This window comes from Hemicordylus capensis, chromosome 3 (assembly GCF_027244095.1).
Source record: "Hemicordylus capensis ecotype Gifberg chromosome 3, rHemCap1.1.pri, whole genome shotgun sequence".
Taxonomy (NCBI): Eukaryota; Metazoa; Chordata; class Lepidosauria; order Squamata; family Cordylidae; genus Hemicordylus; species Hemicordylus capensis.
The window spans coordinates 314,044,956-314,058,890 of NC_069659.1; the positions used below are offsets into that span (position 1 = coordinate 314,044,956).

At 45.0% G+C, this 13,935-nt stretch overlaps 1 protein-coding gene and 1 long non-coding RNA gene across 6 annotated transcripts in view; one reads left to right on the forward strand and one right to left on the reverse strand.

Annotated features, from left to right (window-relative positions):
• The window catches only part of XRN1 (5'-3' exoribonuclease 1), a 120,434-nt gene that overhangs the window by 54,182 nt on the left and 52,317 nt on the right, over nt 1-13,935 (reverse strand). For all 5 annotated transcript variants that reach the window (XM_053306886.1, XM_053306889.1, XM_053306887.1 and 2 more), the window contains 4 exons: nt 13,092-13,254; nt 11,654-11,767; nt 4,299-4,397; nt 1,459-1,574 (listed from right to left, as the gene is read on the reverse strand). In XM_053306886.1, coding sequence (XP_053162861.1) covers nt 1,459-1,574; nt 4,299-4,397; nt 11,654-11,767; nt 13,092-13,254 — 492 coding nt within the window. The remainder of the gene's footprint in view (nt 1-1,458; nt 1,575-4,298; nt 4,398-11,653; nt 11,768-13,091; nt 13,255-13,935) is intronic.
• The window catches only part of LOC128349830 (uncharacterized), a 49,925-nt gene continuing 41,460 nt past the window's right edge, over nt 5,471-13,935 (forward strand). The window contains exons 1-2 of the long non-coding RNA XR_008319024.1: nt 5,471-5,932; nt 7,344-7,391. This is a non-coding gene — a long non-coding RNA (uncharacterized LOC128349830). The remainder of the gene's footprint in view (nt 5,933-7,343; nt 7,392-13,935) is intronic.

A 13,935-nucleotide genomic window follows, 5' to 3' on the forward strand; every position in this document is an offset into this window, starting at 1 on the left:
GATCTGTATGGCGGTCAGCAAGAAACTGAGTAAGAGGATACCAACCACCACTAGAGGGTACTGCAGTCACGTGCAGAGGGCGGTTGTGGGCATCACGAGGAGCTAACAAATTCTAACCGAAGCTGATTTGCGCAGGCGCAGAACCCACTATTATGAATGTCTAGAACCACTATCCAGATCTTCACCTCTCTCTTTGTTTGAGAGTGGTGCTTAACTGACACTCAGCACTTTGGCTCTGTGGGAGAGATGCTATGACCCAGGACAGTTTTTTAAAGCCACACCTCCTTGCTGGGCATATTTACTGGCTGACATCCAGGTTAACCCTGTGCCAACGAGCCAGTCAGAATTGTGCAGGCAGCGATTTCTGGCAATTTCCTCTTCCCCCCCAAACTATGTTCCCTGCAGTGTTCCCTCTAAGGTGTGCATATGTGTGCGCGCACACAAGTTTTTTGCTGTCAGCTCAGTTAATTTTAGATCCCGCTCAGGTTGAATCAGGAAGGTCCCACTCTGAATATACTTGTGCACACACTGTCTTGATCCTGCTGCCCAGAACAAAATTCATTCCACGCACAGATAAAAAATTAGAGAGAACACTGGTTCCCTGAGGGTCTGACAACCTTCAGGGACATGACTTTGAGAGGCACAAGCAATTACAGAGGGAGGGAGAGAAAACTGCCAAAAAATTGCATCCCCATGTCTGAAAACCCTGGAAATTTGGTGCAGAGTTAGCCTGGACATCAGCCATCATCTGACATACAACAAAGTAGCTATAGTCCTTGAAGCACCTCCTATCAGTGAAATCTACAGGTGTACCTTTGAAAAACTGAAGCAAGACCTCTTTTTATCTTCCCCGCCATAAATGCTCTCCTTACATATACCTACAGCTTTTGTGTAGACTATGAAAATAACACTTCACTTTGCTTCTAACAGGATACAGCTGTGACTTTTCTCTCCACTACCACATGCACAATGAACAAGGGAACATGGCACATGCACAGAACCTCTTCTCCCCACATCACCTCAGGTTTTTTTCTCGGTGATGAATACAAATACAACAACAAATATGACATATATTATATACTGCTTTTCAACCAAAGTTCCCAAAGTGGGTTACATAGATATAAATAAATAAATGGCTCCCTGTCCCCAAAGGGCTCACAATCTAAAACCCTTCTTTTGACTAAATGTCAAAGAAGCCAGTAGCAATAGGTAATAGTGGCTGACACCCAGCCCAATGTTGCACATATGCAATGGGGGAGATGCAATTTCCACCTATTCCCGTTCCTTCTGTGCCTCCCACCCACAAAAATATGTTCTGCAAACAGAAGGGCCGGATAGGCAAAAATCCCCCCTCCCCGGTGAATGCTCAACTTTAATATCAGTCTGGTTGTCAGCCACTGTTTCTGTAATCTTGGCTAGATTTTCATTGCACACAGAATTGTATTCAACAAAGCTCACTTTCTCCTGGATCCTCTTCCAATAAAAATGCTTCCTGTAAATCTGGACACAAGGTATCCACTCACTCCAAGACGACTGGCCAACACATATCCAGGATTGTATTTCACAGAATATTTCTGAAACAATAAAAGTTGTATGGTTGAGGAAATGAAACAATTCTTTTTACTATCTGAATTGCTGCTAACAACATTAACCCAGTGGATCTTGTGGCTCCTTCCCATTTAAGCTTTGAGGAAGAAAAATAAAATATGAGTGGCATGCCACAATATCTGTCATGGCAATTCATGGAAGACAAGTCTACCAGTCTTGACGGCTATATGCTATGTTCAGATTTAGAGGTAGTATACCTCTGGATACCAGTTGTTGTGTAAAAGCAGCAAGAGAAAACTATTGTTCTCATCTTCTCCTTGTGGGCTTCCCAAAGGCAACTGGTGGGCCATTGTGGGAGAGAGAATGCTAGACTAAATAGGCCTTTGTTCCAATCCAGCAGAGTTCGTATGTAATGTCAAGTAAGGATGTGCAAATCGGTTCAGGTACAAATAGATTTGTACCCGAATCTAGCTGATTTGGAAAAGAACAAATCGCCCCTATGGTCCATTGGCTAGATTTGGGTCCAAATCGAATCATGGCAGATTCGATTCGAGATTTGGATTCCTCCTATGAATTTCCCGAGATTCCCAGCTTTCTTTCTTCTTCTTTTTTAAAGCTAAGCTCTAGCCCTTGTAGAAGTGGAGTTATGGAGCAAAATGTGCAGTCACTATTTTTCAAGAGTTTAGATTCTTTGGTGTAGAATAACTTTTCCTCAATGAATCCCTATGAGGATTCATTACACACCTTCATTTCTTCTATTCATTTTGACTGTCTTTGGACAATGCCAACTATCAACTGCCATATGCCAACTATACCCTCCTCCCACTCGCAAGGCAGTGGGGTAATACTCAGTTTATGTTCTAGGAATTTTTTCAAGTGATTACCTTTCCTCATAATGAATCCCTACGAGGATTCATTACACACCAAAGAGTTTTTTGAGTAACACCCCCCAAATTCCTAAAATATAAACTGAGTACCCAGTGGCTTGTGCGTAGTTGGCACATGGGATGCCACTAATTCCCCATCCCCACCCACAAAGCAGTGGGGTCAATATGAACAGAAGAATGAAAGTGTGTAATGAAGATAACAAAGAATCTCAACACTGCAAAAATTCCTTAAAAATAAACTGAGTACCCCCAGTGTGTGTGTGGGGCGGGGGGGGGGATAGTTGACACATGACAGTTGACAGTTGGCACTGTCCAATGACAGTCAAAATGAACAAAAGAAATGAAGGTGTATAATGAATCCTCATAGGATTAATTATGAGGAAGTTATTAAACACCAAAGAATCCAAACACTTGAAAAATAGTGACTGCATATTTTGCTCTATAACTCCACTTCTTCAAGGGCTAGAGCTTAGCTCTTTTTTTAAAATTAAAGCTGTGAATCCATGTTAGGGTTAGGATAGGGTGACTTTAAATCCTCATTGTTTCCTATGGTGAAACTATACAAAACTAGTAAAAACTAAAAAATAATAATAATAAATCAACCAAGTGCCCCACTGCCTTGAAATTTGGGCAGTAGGTGGCACCCATGCGGACCTAGTCACCACCCAGATTTGGTGCACCTAGGACCTTTATAAGTGGTCCAAATTGATCTGAATCTGAATCAAATCAAATCCAAATTGAATCTGGGATGATTTGGGGGGACAGATGCAGACATAAAACAAATCAGCAGTGATTCAATTCAGTCACAAATCGAATTTAAAAAATCTATTCGTGCACATCCCTAATGTCATTCATTTCATTCATTCATTTACCGTATTTTATGGACTATAAGACTCACTTTTCCCCTTGAAAAATATCCGCCAAAATTCAGGTGCGTCTTATATGTTTTAACAGTTTAATATGTTAAAACTCTGAAAAACTGGATTAAAATTAAGGTGCGTCTTATAGTCCGTAGCGTCTTATAGTCCGTAAAATACGATATTCGATTTCTATACCGCCCAACCAAAAATGGCTCAGGGCAGTTTACACAGAGAAATAATAAATAAATAAGATGTCAAAGAATAGAGAAGTGGCAGTGAATGAGCCATCTTATCTTAAGGTTCACCTATACAAGTAGGTGGATCTTAAGATAAGATGGCTCATTCAGTGCCATCTAATCTTCACAGGTAAAGGAGCAACTTTGTGCCATATTGTACTCTCTCCTTCCTGGACTTCTAGTTTAGTACAAAATTGCCAAATCAGAAGTGCAGTGAACCACCTTTACAGTAGTAAGTAGAAGTCCTGTGTGCATTTGAATAGTAGCTAGTGGAATATGACCTCAGTCCTGTCTGCAGTATTTGGATGCTATTGCCAACATGGAAGTGTTACCAATAAAGGCTACGATATATTCGTAGATTAAACTGTAAAATTAAACTCTGTGTGTGTGTGTACACACACACACACATGTACGTTATATGTCTTGAGAAGTCACAAGTGGAACAGTGCTCAAGACAGAGACACACGAATGAAAAGCCAATTCAATTTAAAGGTTTAAATTTCTAATCTGAACCTGATCTGTTTGTGTACCCCTAAATACTATTCACATTTCAGTGTTCCAGTTGTATAAAATCTCTGACAACTATGGCCAGGATCTAAAGATCCTGCATGTAAAAACATAATATGAATAAATCCAGTAAGGGTGTGGGGTGGGGAAACTGTTCAGTAGATCAAGATTTTCCAGATGCACATATAAAAGATTATCAAATACCACCTACAGTGGTTAATCTGCACAAGTATATAAACCAACTGAGAAGTAGCACTTACATGTTGATTCTGTATTAAGACATCCAGCTGAGGTTCACATGGGATGTTGAAAACAACACGAATTCGGCCTTCTGAAATTACATCACTTGAATCCTGAACCTTTAAAAAAGTTTTTAAAATAACTCAGTCTCTCAAGTTTAAAGCTTTCATGCACAGCAACTAGTGGAAATATCTAAATATATCAAACTGCATGTCTTACAGTGACAGCAAATACAAAATTACAACAGCAAAGAAGAAAAAGGTTCTTTCACAATGGAATAAAAGGCAACATTCAACAAGAAAAAACAGGTTTCTCATCTGTAACTTATAATCTGGAAGTGATCTGTTGCAGTCGTACGAGTGGTTACTGAGCCTGCGCAGGACCTTTCAGGAAGAATTGACTAGCTCCTTGACGTGCCCAGCCCTGCCCCTTGCATGTGGTGCATTTCGTTGATTTAGGTGGGCTGGAGCTTATTACCTCAGTTCCTGAAGGACAAGCATTTCGACTCACTCATCGTTCAGGTCCATAGCAGTGTTCCACAAGGTAGGTTGTACTCTTTGTTCTGTAAACATAGGTTTTGTCATTTCACATACTGCAGCAGGGCCAGTGGGAGGGTCTTATGACTGCCATGGATCACTTCCAGATCATTACAGGTGAGCAACCTGTTTATCTGGACCGTGATCCGTTGCAGTCATAAGAGTGGATGACTAATGAGCTATCAGTCTGGAGGTGGGTGTAGTATGTGAAGGTAAGACCCTTTTCAGCATACCCTTCCCAAAATTGGCCTGTGCTGCAGAGTGAAAGTCCAATGCATAGTGCTTAACAAAGGTATGCTTGGAGGACTAAGCTGCTGCTGTGCAGATGTCTCTGAGATTAATGCCAGCCATGTGGGCAGCAAAGGTAGCATAAGCTCTGGTTGAGTGAGCCCGTACGGATTTTGGTGGCTCTACTTTCTGGTATTTGTACGTCAGGAAGATCAATTCCACTATCCAGTGGGAAAGACTTTGCCTCAAAATATGGCAACCTTTCACTTTGTCTTTGTGAAGAAGAGCTTCTTCTTTCTATAGGGCTTGGTCAGATGCAGACAGAACAGGAATGCATGCCGGACATCCAGGGAATGCAGTGATTGTTCCAGAACCATTGTGGGATTCCGGAAGAAGGTAGGTAAGACAATGTCACTGTTGATGTGAAAGTCCGTAACAATTTTAGGCATAAAATATGGGTCCAGGTGAAGGACGACTTTGTCTAGATGGAACTTCTATGTCTAGATGGAACTTTGTCTAGATGGAACTTCGTATAAGGAACATCAATGCGTAGGGCATTTAGTTTGTTCACTCTCTGAGCTAAAGTTATGGCCAATAGAAAGGCCATTTTCAATGTTGTAAGTTTAGGTTGAGCCATCACCATAGGCTCAAAGCATGGTTCTGTTAAGGCTGATAGAACAAGGGAAAGACTCCATTGTTCGGAGGACCACCTAATAGGTGGGTAGAGGTTGTTCAACCCTTTCATTAACCTCTTGGACTCCGGATGCAAGAAAACTGACATTCTGTCCCAGCCGGAATGGTGGGCAGAAACAGTTGCCAGATGGACTTTTATAGAAACACTGGCCAACTTCTGCTGCTTCACATCCGTATTTGAATGAATACAGCATGAGGTAAAAAGTCATGTTTTTTGTGCCTATATCCTGAAGTGTTCCCACTTGCTGTCGTAGTTAATGCGAGTTGACTTCTTGTCATTCAGGAGTATATCATTCAGCAGCCTATCCTCCAGGCAGTCAGGCTTAGCACTTTCAAATCAGGGTCGCATATTCACCCACCGTGTAGATTCACAACCTTCATGTTGAGATAGCCGTCTGTGGAGACCCTTCGACAGTTTGAGTGCCTGTTGAAACCATGGCTGTCATGGCCACCACGGAGCAATCAATATGTATATTGCAGATTCTTGTAGTATCTTTGCCAGTACCTTGTTCAAAAGGGGGTGGGTGAAATGTAGAAAAATCTCTGGCACCAGCTGTATTGGAAGGCATCTGCTCTCGAGTGGTGGCTGATGCCAGCTCTCAAGCAAAACTGGAAGCACTTCTTGTTCGTGGATGTTGCAAATCTCAAGGGTCCCCCCAGTCTCTGAACAGCACCCAGAGGTATTTCAGGTTGACTTCCCATTTGTGTTGTTGCTGGTAGAGTTGTGACCTGCTTAGGATATCTGCTAAGATGTTCTCTACTCCTTTGATGTGAATGGCTGTCAACGTAATTTGTTGTGCTATGCTCCAGTTCCAAATTTGCAGGAATAGCATGCAAAAGGAGCAGGACACCGTTCTACCCTGGCAGTTTAAATACACAATTGCCGTGGTGTTATCTAAACTGATCTGAACCACTTTGCCCATCAAGGATGGCTGGAAGGACTTTAACGCTTGAAAGACTGCTAGTAGATTTAAAAGGTTTATGTGTAGTTGGTGCTGGTGTGGGGACCACCGTCCTTGCACTCGGAGATACCCACAGTGGGCTCCCAGCCCAGTAGGGAAGCATCTGTTGTGACCCAGGCCATCGGTTGAGGCACCTGAAAAAGTACTCTTGACAGCAAGTTGCTCCTCTTCGTCCACCATTGGAGGGAAAATAGAAGTGGATAAGGGACTGTCAGCAGTTTGTGAGTGCTGTCTACATTCGGCTGGAATACTGACAGAAACCATAGTAGAAGGCACCTGAGTTGTAGTTTGGCATAACATACAGTGGAGGTGCACGAAGCCATGAGGCCCAGCAACTACTGTATCTCCTGTGCTTTTTATCTGGGCTGAGCCACAAAGGTGGCTTCTATGGTCGTGATGTGTAAGTAGTGTTCCTTGGCCAGGAATGCTTTTGTGCTTCTGCATCCAGCACTGCACCAATGTATACTATCTGTTTCACTGGCTCCAGACTGTTTTTTGTCCAATTGGCCTAGATGCCCAGGTCCTCAAGTAGGTTAAGGACTGTAGGTTAAGGTCCTCAAGTAGGTTAAGGTCCTCAAGTAGGTTAAGGTCCTCAAGTAGGTTAAGAGACACACAAAGCTAACTCATCTCTTCTTCTTCCTGCTAGGAGCCAGTGGTCGGGATATGGAAAGACCATCAGCCCTCATGACCAAAGGTGAGCTATTATCACGGCCATGCATTTTGTAAATACACGGGGCGCTGTAACCATTCCAAACAAAAGCACTTTGTACTGATAGATCTGGTTCCCCACTGTGAACCTGAGGTACTTCCTGTGGTTGTTTTGGATCCCTATGTGGAAGTACATGTCTCGGAGATCCAAAGTTGCAAACCGTTCCTCCCTGTGAAGGAGAAAAGGATGCTTTGCAATGACACCATACGAAACTTGAACACATCCACGTGAAGGTTCAACCATCACAGTTCTATGATTGGCCGTAGTCCCCCATCCCGCTTGGAGACCTGGAAATAGCGGGAGTAAAACCCCCGCCATTTATCTGTCCACTGAACCGGTGATATCGCCCCTTTGTCCAAGAGGGTTTGGACTTCTTCCATCAACAGTGGGGATGCTGGCACGTACTTGATCCCATGGAACGATGGTAGGGTCTTGAATTCTATTGCATAGCTGATCTGTACTATGTGAAGGACCCAGCAATCTGATGTTATGTTGCGCCATGTGAAGGCATGACTTGCCAGCCTGATGTCAGAGATGGAATGTCTGTATAGTGTTGATGGTAATGGATCTTGGACGAAGTAGACTGACCTCGTGATAAAAAATGTTGCTTGCTTGAGTAGTTTTTGGGCATGGGCTTTGCGATGTTCTGCCCTTTTGGTTAAAAGGCTTCCTATTGTAGCGTTGGTATGGCTTATGTTAGTCTTTCTTGTCAGATTGCTTGTAGGAGTACTGTCTCCTATTGTACGAGTGATATTTTGAAGAGTAGGACTGAGAAGGTGCCGTGAAAGTCTCAGCTGTGAACTTGGATTTCTTTATGGACTCCATGACGGAGTCTGTGGTATCACAAAACAGCCATTCCTGTCAAATGGTAGATCTTCAACGCTATCCTTCATGACCTGTTGGAAGCCAGTGGACCACAGCCATGCGTGCCTCCGCAGAGTGACTGCTGTTACCAAGGAGCAGGACTCTGTCTCCGCCAGATGCTTGGCGTTGCTCAGTTGTTGCCTGCTTAGAAGAGTGAACTTGGCATGTATGTCATGGAACTTGGCCAGAAACACCTCTGGCAATAAGTTGGCTTGTTCAGTGAAAAGTGTATCCCACAGGGAGTGGGTGTACTTAGCGAAACAGGCTGTATAGTTCACTATCTTCAATGCTAAACAGGAAGTAAAGTTTATTTTTCACCCCATCATGTCCAGTTTACGATCTTCCTTGTCTCCAGAAGTGGTGTGTCTCCTGCCTGTCTTGGAAGAAGACACACAATCAACTATAACACAGTTTGGAGACGGGTGTTTCACCAAAAAACCATTGTCCTCCTCCTGGATTCTATATAGATTTTCCAAGCACTTGGAGGTAGGAGCCGAAGTTTGCAGGACTTCTCATGCAGATTTGGCAGCCTTAGCGATCACAGGGAGCATAGGTAAATGCATGGGCTGTGTGGTGGCTGCCAAGTGAAGGAAGTTGTAGATGAGGTCATCCACCTCTTGCATCTGCTTTCTTATTCTAGGCCCAGGGCCATTGCCATCTCATTTATCTGGAGGAGCTAAGAGCGCATCTCCCCGTTTGGAGATACATTCGCTCCAGGTACTATTTTAAGGGGGGGGGGTCATCCTGATATTCAGAGGAGTCTGTGCTAGAGGTAGAGGAGTCCAGTTCACAATCATCAGTCAGTATAACCGTTCTCAGACCCCTTCATCCTTGGCATTGTTTACGAAGTAGAGAAAGTTGTATCCAGAATCACTGTTTGCATAACTTGGCTCTTTACTGGATGGCTCTTGGGAAGATCTATGGTTTGTATTGACATGCAGGAAAGCCTGAGACCTTCCCTTGCAGGGTTGTAGTGGCATCTACTCTTGGTGGCGTAACTTGGGTCACTATGAGAACCATAGTTGCAGGGGGCTGATGACGGGCTTTCCACAGTTTGTAGTCATATGGGAGACCAGGAGATCTAAGTTGTGCTTGTGAAGCATCACCCCAGCATCCTTCACGTACCAATCCTTAGATGGCTACATAGCCTCTTGGGGCCCTCCAGGGATGAGGGCTAGAGGTCTGCATCATAGAAGTATGGCTTGGTATTGAATGAATGTGTTGAAAGGCCGAAGTGGTTGACTGCATATAAAGACAAGTCCGTGTAGGTAAAGTCCCAGTTGTCTTCGGGATGGTCATGGATGCACTGTCCTCTTCTCCATCGAGTCCTTGGCTTAGAAAACCATAGAAGGTCAATGCTGATGGAGTACTTTCATTAGAGTCCAGAAGATTCAGGAGACATTGGGCATTGCCAAGTCCCAAACTAGCCTCCATATTTTCATCGTCAGCTTCGATGCCAAAAGTAATCGGTTAGTGCGAAGACACCAGTCTTTGCTGCACCCGTAAGATTGCTGGAGAAGGAGATTGCAAAGGTGTTCTAGCCGGCAACAAGGAGTGTTCTTGACATACAAGGGGTCAATATCAAGGTCGATGTCAGTGCCAGGTGTTAAGGCATGGGCATTAAGTCAAGCTCCACAACTTCTGGAGTCTCTGGGTGACCGACAGAAGCCTCCGGTGCCGATTGGAGACCCAAAGGTGAAGGTGTCGCTTGGGATGCAGCCTCCATCTCTTCACATCTTGGTTTTGTGCTCTTTTCCCGAGTTTTTTGGGAGGGAGTGCTCCTTCAACCGGATTCCCAGTGTCGAGCTGTTTGCCGCTTCTAATACGTTGAGTTGGAAGGAGGCTTGGGCATCTTGAATTGCGTATCAACACTCGACTCCATGCCACTTGGAATCGAGGATTTAGACTAACCCTCCACAGTCCTTGACACTGCCATGCTCGATGTTGATGGCACAGGCACGTCAACCGGCGATCTGGCACTGGCATGCCAGGACGTAGCACATAGTCATAGATAGCTGCCCACAAGCATAGGGATCTATTTTTTCTTGTCTGGTGGGAAAAATTCAGGCATATTTTCCTCGCCCAAGCAAAGGAGACAGAGGTCATGGTCATCTGCTGAGGGAAGTTCCACATTACAGCAGAGACACCGTTTAAAAGTTTTCTTTTAATTCATAGTGATAGCGAATAAAAGAATAAATTTAGGGATACTCAAAATGCTGTCATCAGAAGTCCATTCCAAGTTAATGCTGTATTAATCCGTCCTCCTATCTGAGGTTGTCACTGAAATGTCCGTCCGTTCGTGTTCCCCGCCACCAATAAAATGTTGTCTGGCAAGGCCGAATGTCCTTACCTCAAAGGATGGAGTAATGAGAGGGCCCAAGGTGACAGGGAAGGGTGGCAGCCAGGGAGAGACGGAGGATAGACTGCCAACGGGCAGGGACTCAGCTCCAGTGGAGGAGGAGCAGAGCCCTGATAAGGCCGAAGGGGAGGCATGCGAGGATAACATCAGCAGCATGCCTCCTGAAGGGAGGGGGTCTGAGCAGGCGGAGGGAGACGGGGGAGAGGCATTGGCAACAGCTGTAAGGGGTAGTCAATTACAGGTAATAAAGAGGAGCGCTGGCCCCGTAATTGGGGGCGGGTGATGCATAGCCTGTAAGGAGGCATATAAGGAGCCGGCCAGGGATGAGAGGCTGGCTGGTGGAGAGTGTCAGGGGCCACTGGAGAGGGGCAGACACAAAAAGCAAGCAGCCTGGGATGGAGGAGGCACAGGGTGATTCTCAACCCCTTCCCTGTCCCTGATCTGAGGCCGGAACCAATAAGCCTAGCCAGGCTGGGTAAAGGAGACAGAGACGTGTAGCCGGACAAACGTTTAGAGCAGGCCTACTCAACTTCATCCCTCCTGTAGATGTTGGCCTACAACTTCCATAATCCTTGGCTATTGGCCACAGGAAAAAAAAACTTGCCTAACCGAGGAGCTATCCATCCGAGGTGCCGACACAATAGAGGTCAGAAAGGAACTGAGGTGATAAGCTCCAGCCTGCCCAAATCAATGAAATGCACCCTGTGCAAGGGGCGGAGCTGGGCACGTCAAGGAGCTAGTCAGTTCTACCCAAACATGCCTGGTCCCACACAGGTGCAGTACCCACTCTTATGACTGCAAAAGATCATGATCCAGATTGCAGGTGGTAAGATTAGCTTCCACCGCCATACACAAAAACACTCTAGAGACCAGAAAGTATTGTAAACTACTAGCCTAACTAGCCTGTTAAAGGCAGTTGTAATAAACCATATGCAAAACATGAGTTTGATTTGATTTTTACAAAGATCTTTTGAAGTTTATTAGAACTAGTATTTATAGAACTAGAACTAGTATTTAAACTAACTTCTCCTGTGCAGCCATAGTAAGGTGTTCCCAGCATGAAGACTGTACATCCAATAGGGAACAGGTCATCCAAAGTTTTGATTCTGGAGAAACGGGAATCAAAAGCATTTATATCCTGCAGGAAAAAAGCAGAAAAAATTATGTTAGGATGAAATATTTACATTAACTAGATGTGATAATGCAAAACAATGACCCACTATAGAATGTTGTGCTTCAAAGCCTACTCATTCTTCAGGGGAAATATTAGGTTGTATCTTAAGAAAGCCAGTTAAGACTAACTTAAGCTCCATTAATTTCAATAGGACTTGGTCATGATTTTCTCAGGTCACAGTCTGGTAACCTGGTAAATATTTTGAAAATTTCTAGGGGTGTGCACCAAACCTGTTTGCCCAGTTCAGTTTGCGTCCAGCACAGACTCAAACTGAACCAGGCATGTTTGGTTTTGTGCTCCCTGAACATACCCCGGACTCGGCTCGAATTCAAGCTGGTTTGGAGTTCTAAGATTTTTTTAAAAAAAATTTTTTTAAGACTTACCGCCAGGTCCGGGTCTGCAGTGGCGGCCACAGAGAGCGCCTCTGCCATCTCCCCCTTGACCTTCTTCCACTCTAAAATGGCCACACAGAGTCCCACTGGGCATGCATGGCAGCCTCCAAAATGACCACCACCATAGGAGGAAGAGCCAGAACAGCCTGAAAATGGGCCAAAGCAGCTTTTAGAGCAGGAGAAGGCCAGAGGGGGGGAGGTGGCAGAGACTTCCCCCACCGTAGCCACCAACTGTCTTTTTAAAAAGACTTTTCAAAATATTCCCCCCAAAACTTAGAACCCCTGAACTGGTTCTGAGTCAGCTCGGGGGGGTGGGGGTGGGCGGTTTGGCTCAAGGTCGAGCCGAACCAGGCCCAGTCTGGCTTGAGGGCGAACCCTCAAGCTGGCCCAGTTCGATGGCAAACTGGCTCGACCTTGTGCCGGTTTACACATCCCTAAAGATTTCTACTAAACTGAAGCCCCAATACTAAATGACTGTTTTCCAGACATGAGTATGCTAATTATACACCATGCTGCAGAAATGGGATTCTAAACTTCAAATCAATTGCATCTCAATAATTATTAAGGGTAGATAATACTAGCCCCCTTGCTATGTACCATGCCATCTCTCAAGTCAAAGATGGAAGCAAGAAGAGGTGGCGGTGAAAGTGGTGGAACTTGTTGCTAGAATGGAGTTCCCTAGCCACATTTCAAAATGGCTGCAGTGCTTTTGCAAGATTGTAAAGCAGAAATGAAGTAACAGGTCTATGGATTTAACTGTACAAGTAAATCCCATAGTATTCAAACTTTTAAACTTAGAAATTTAAGATTAAAAAAAAAACACTTAAAGGATTACTGCCTATTCCCTGAAATTATGCTGGAAAGCTGTCAGCAAAATGAGAATTTGGCAGTCTCACCTTGACAATTGTTTGGTATGCAAAAGGCAGAACTTGCTTGGACCACTGCTTCTCCAAATGTACTTCACCATTTTGGTTTAACTGATATCTACGCCCAGTTAGCAACTGAGCATATACAATTACAGAGGTTTCATTTATAATTACTCCTTTTCTTCTTTGGTAGCTGGTGGAAACAGGAAATTGTAGAATAAAAAAGGTGTACTTTAAAGAAATGAATGAGTGCTATTAACTTACCGTATTTTTCAGACCATAAGATGGACCATAAGACGCACCCAGTCTTATGGTCCGAATGCTGTCCCCCGTCCCCCCACCTGATTAGGGGCCAAATCGGCCCAAGCTAACTGCCGCCACCCGCCGCTGACCGCCCCGCTCGCCCGGATTAGGGGCCGAATCGGCCCAAGCTACGGTAACTGCCGCCGCGGCCGCCCCCGCCACTGACCGCCCTCCCAGCTGCCCAGTCCTAACCTTCTAAGCCCGATCAGGGACCCCGATCAGGGACCCCGTCCTTTGTGGCCAAAGCGCCAGTTCGGGCCGAGGCTTTGGAGAGAGAGGAGCTCTGCTTGCGAGCTCCTCTCTCCTTCTCCAGTTACCGGTATGGGTCCCTGATCGGGCTTAGAAGGTTAGGACTGGGCAGCTGGGAGGGCGGCCGGGGGCGGCAGTTAGCTTGGGCCGATTTGGCCCCTAATCGGGGGCGGGCGGCGGGGGACAGCATTCGGACCATAAGACGCACCCTCATTTCTCCCCCACTTTGGGGGGGGAAGTGTGTCTTATGGTCCGAAAAATATGGTAGTTTTAATATTCATTGCAATTCAAAGAGCTGACACTCCAAACCACTAAAGTAATC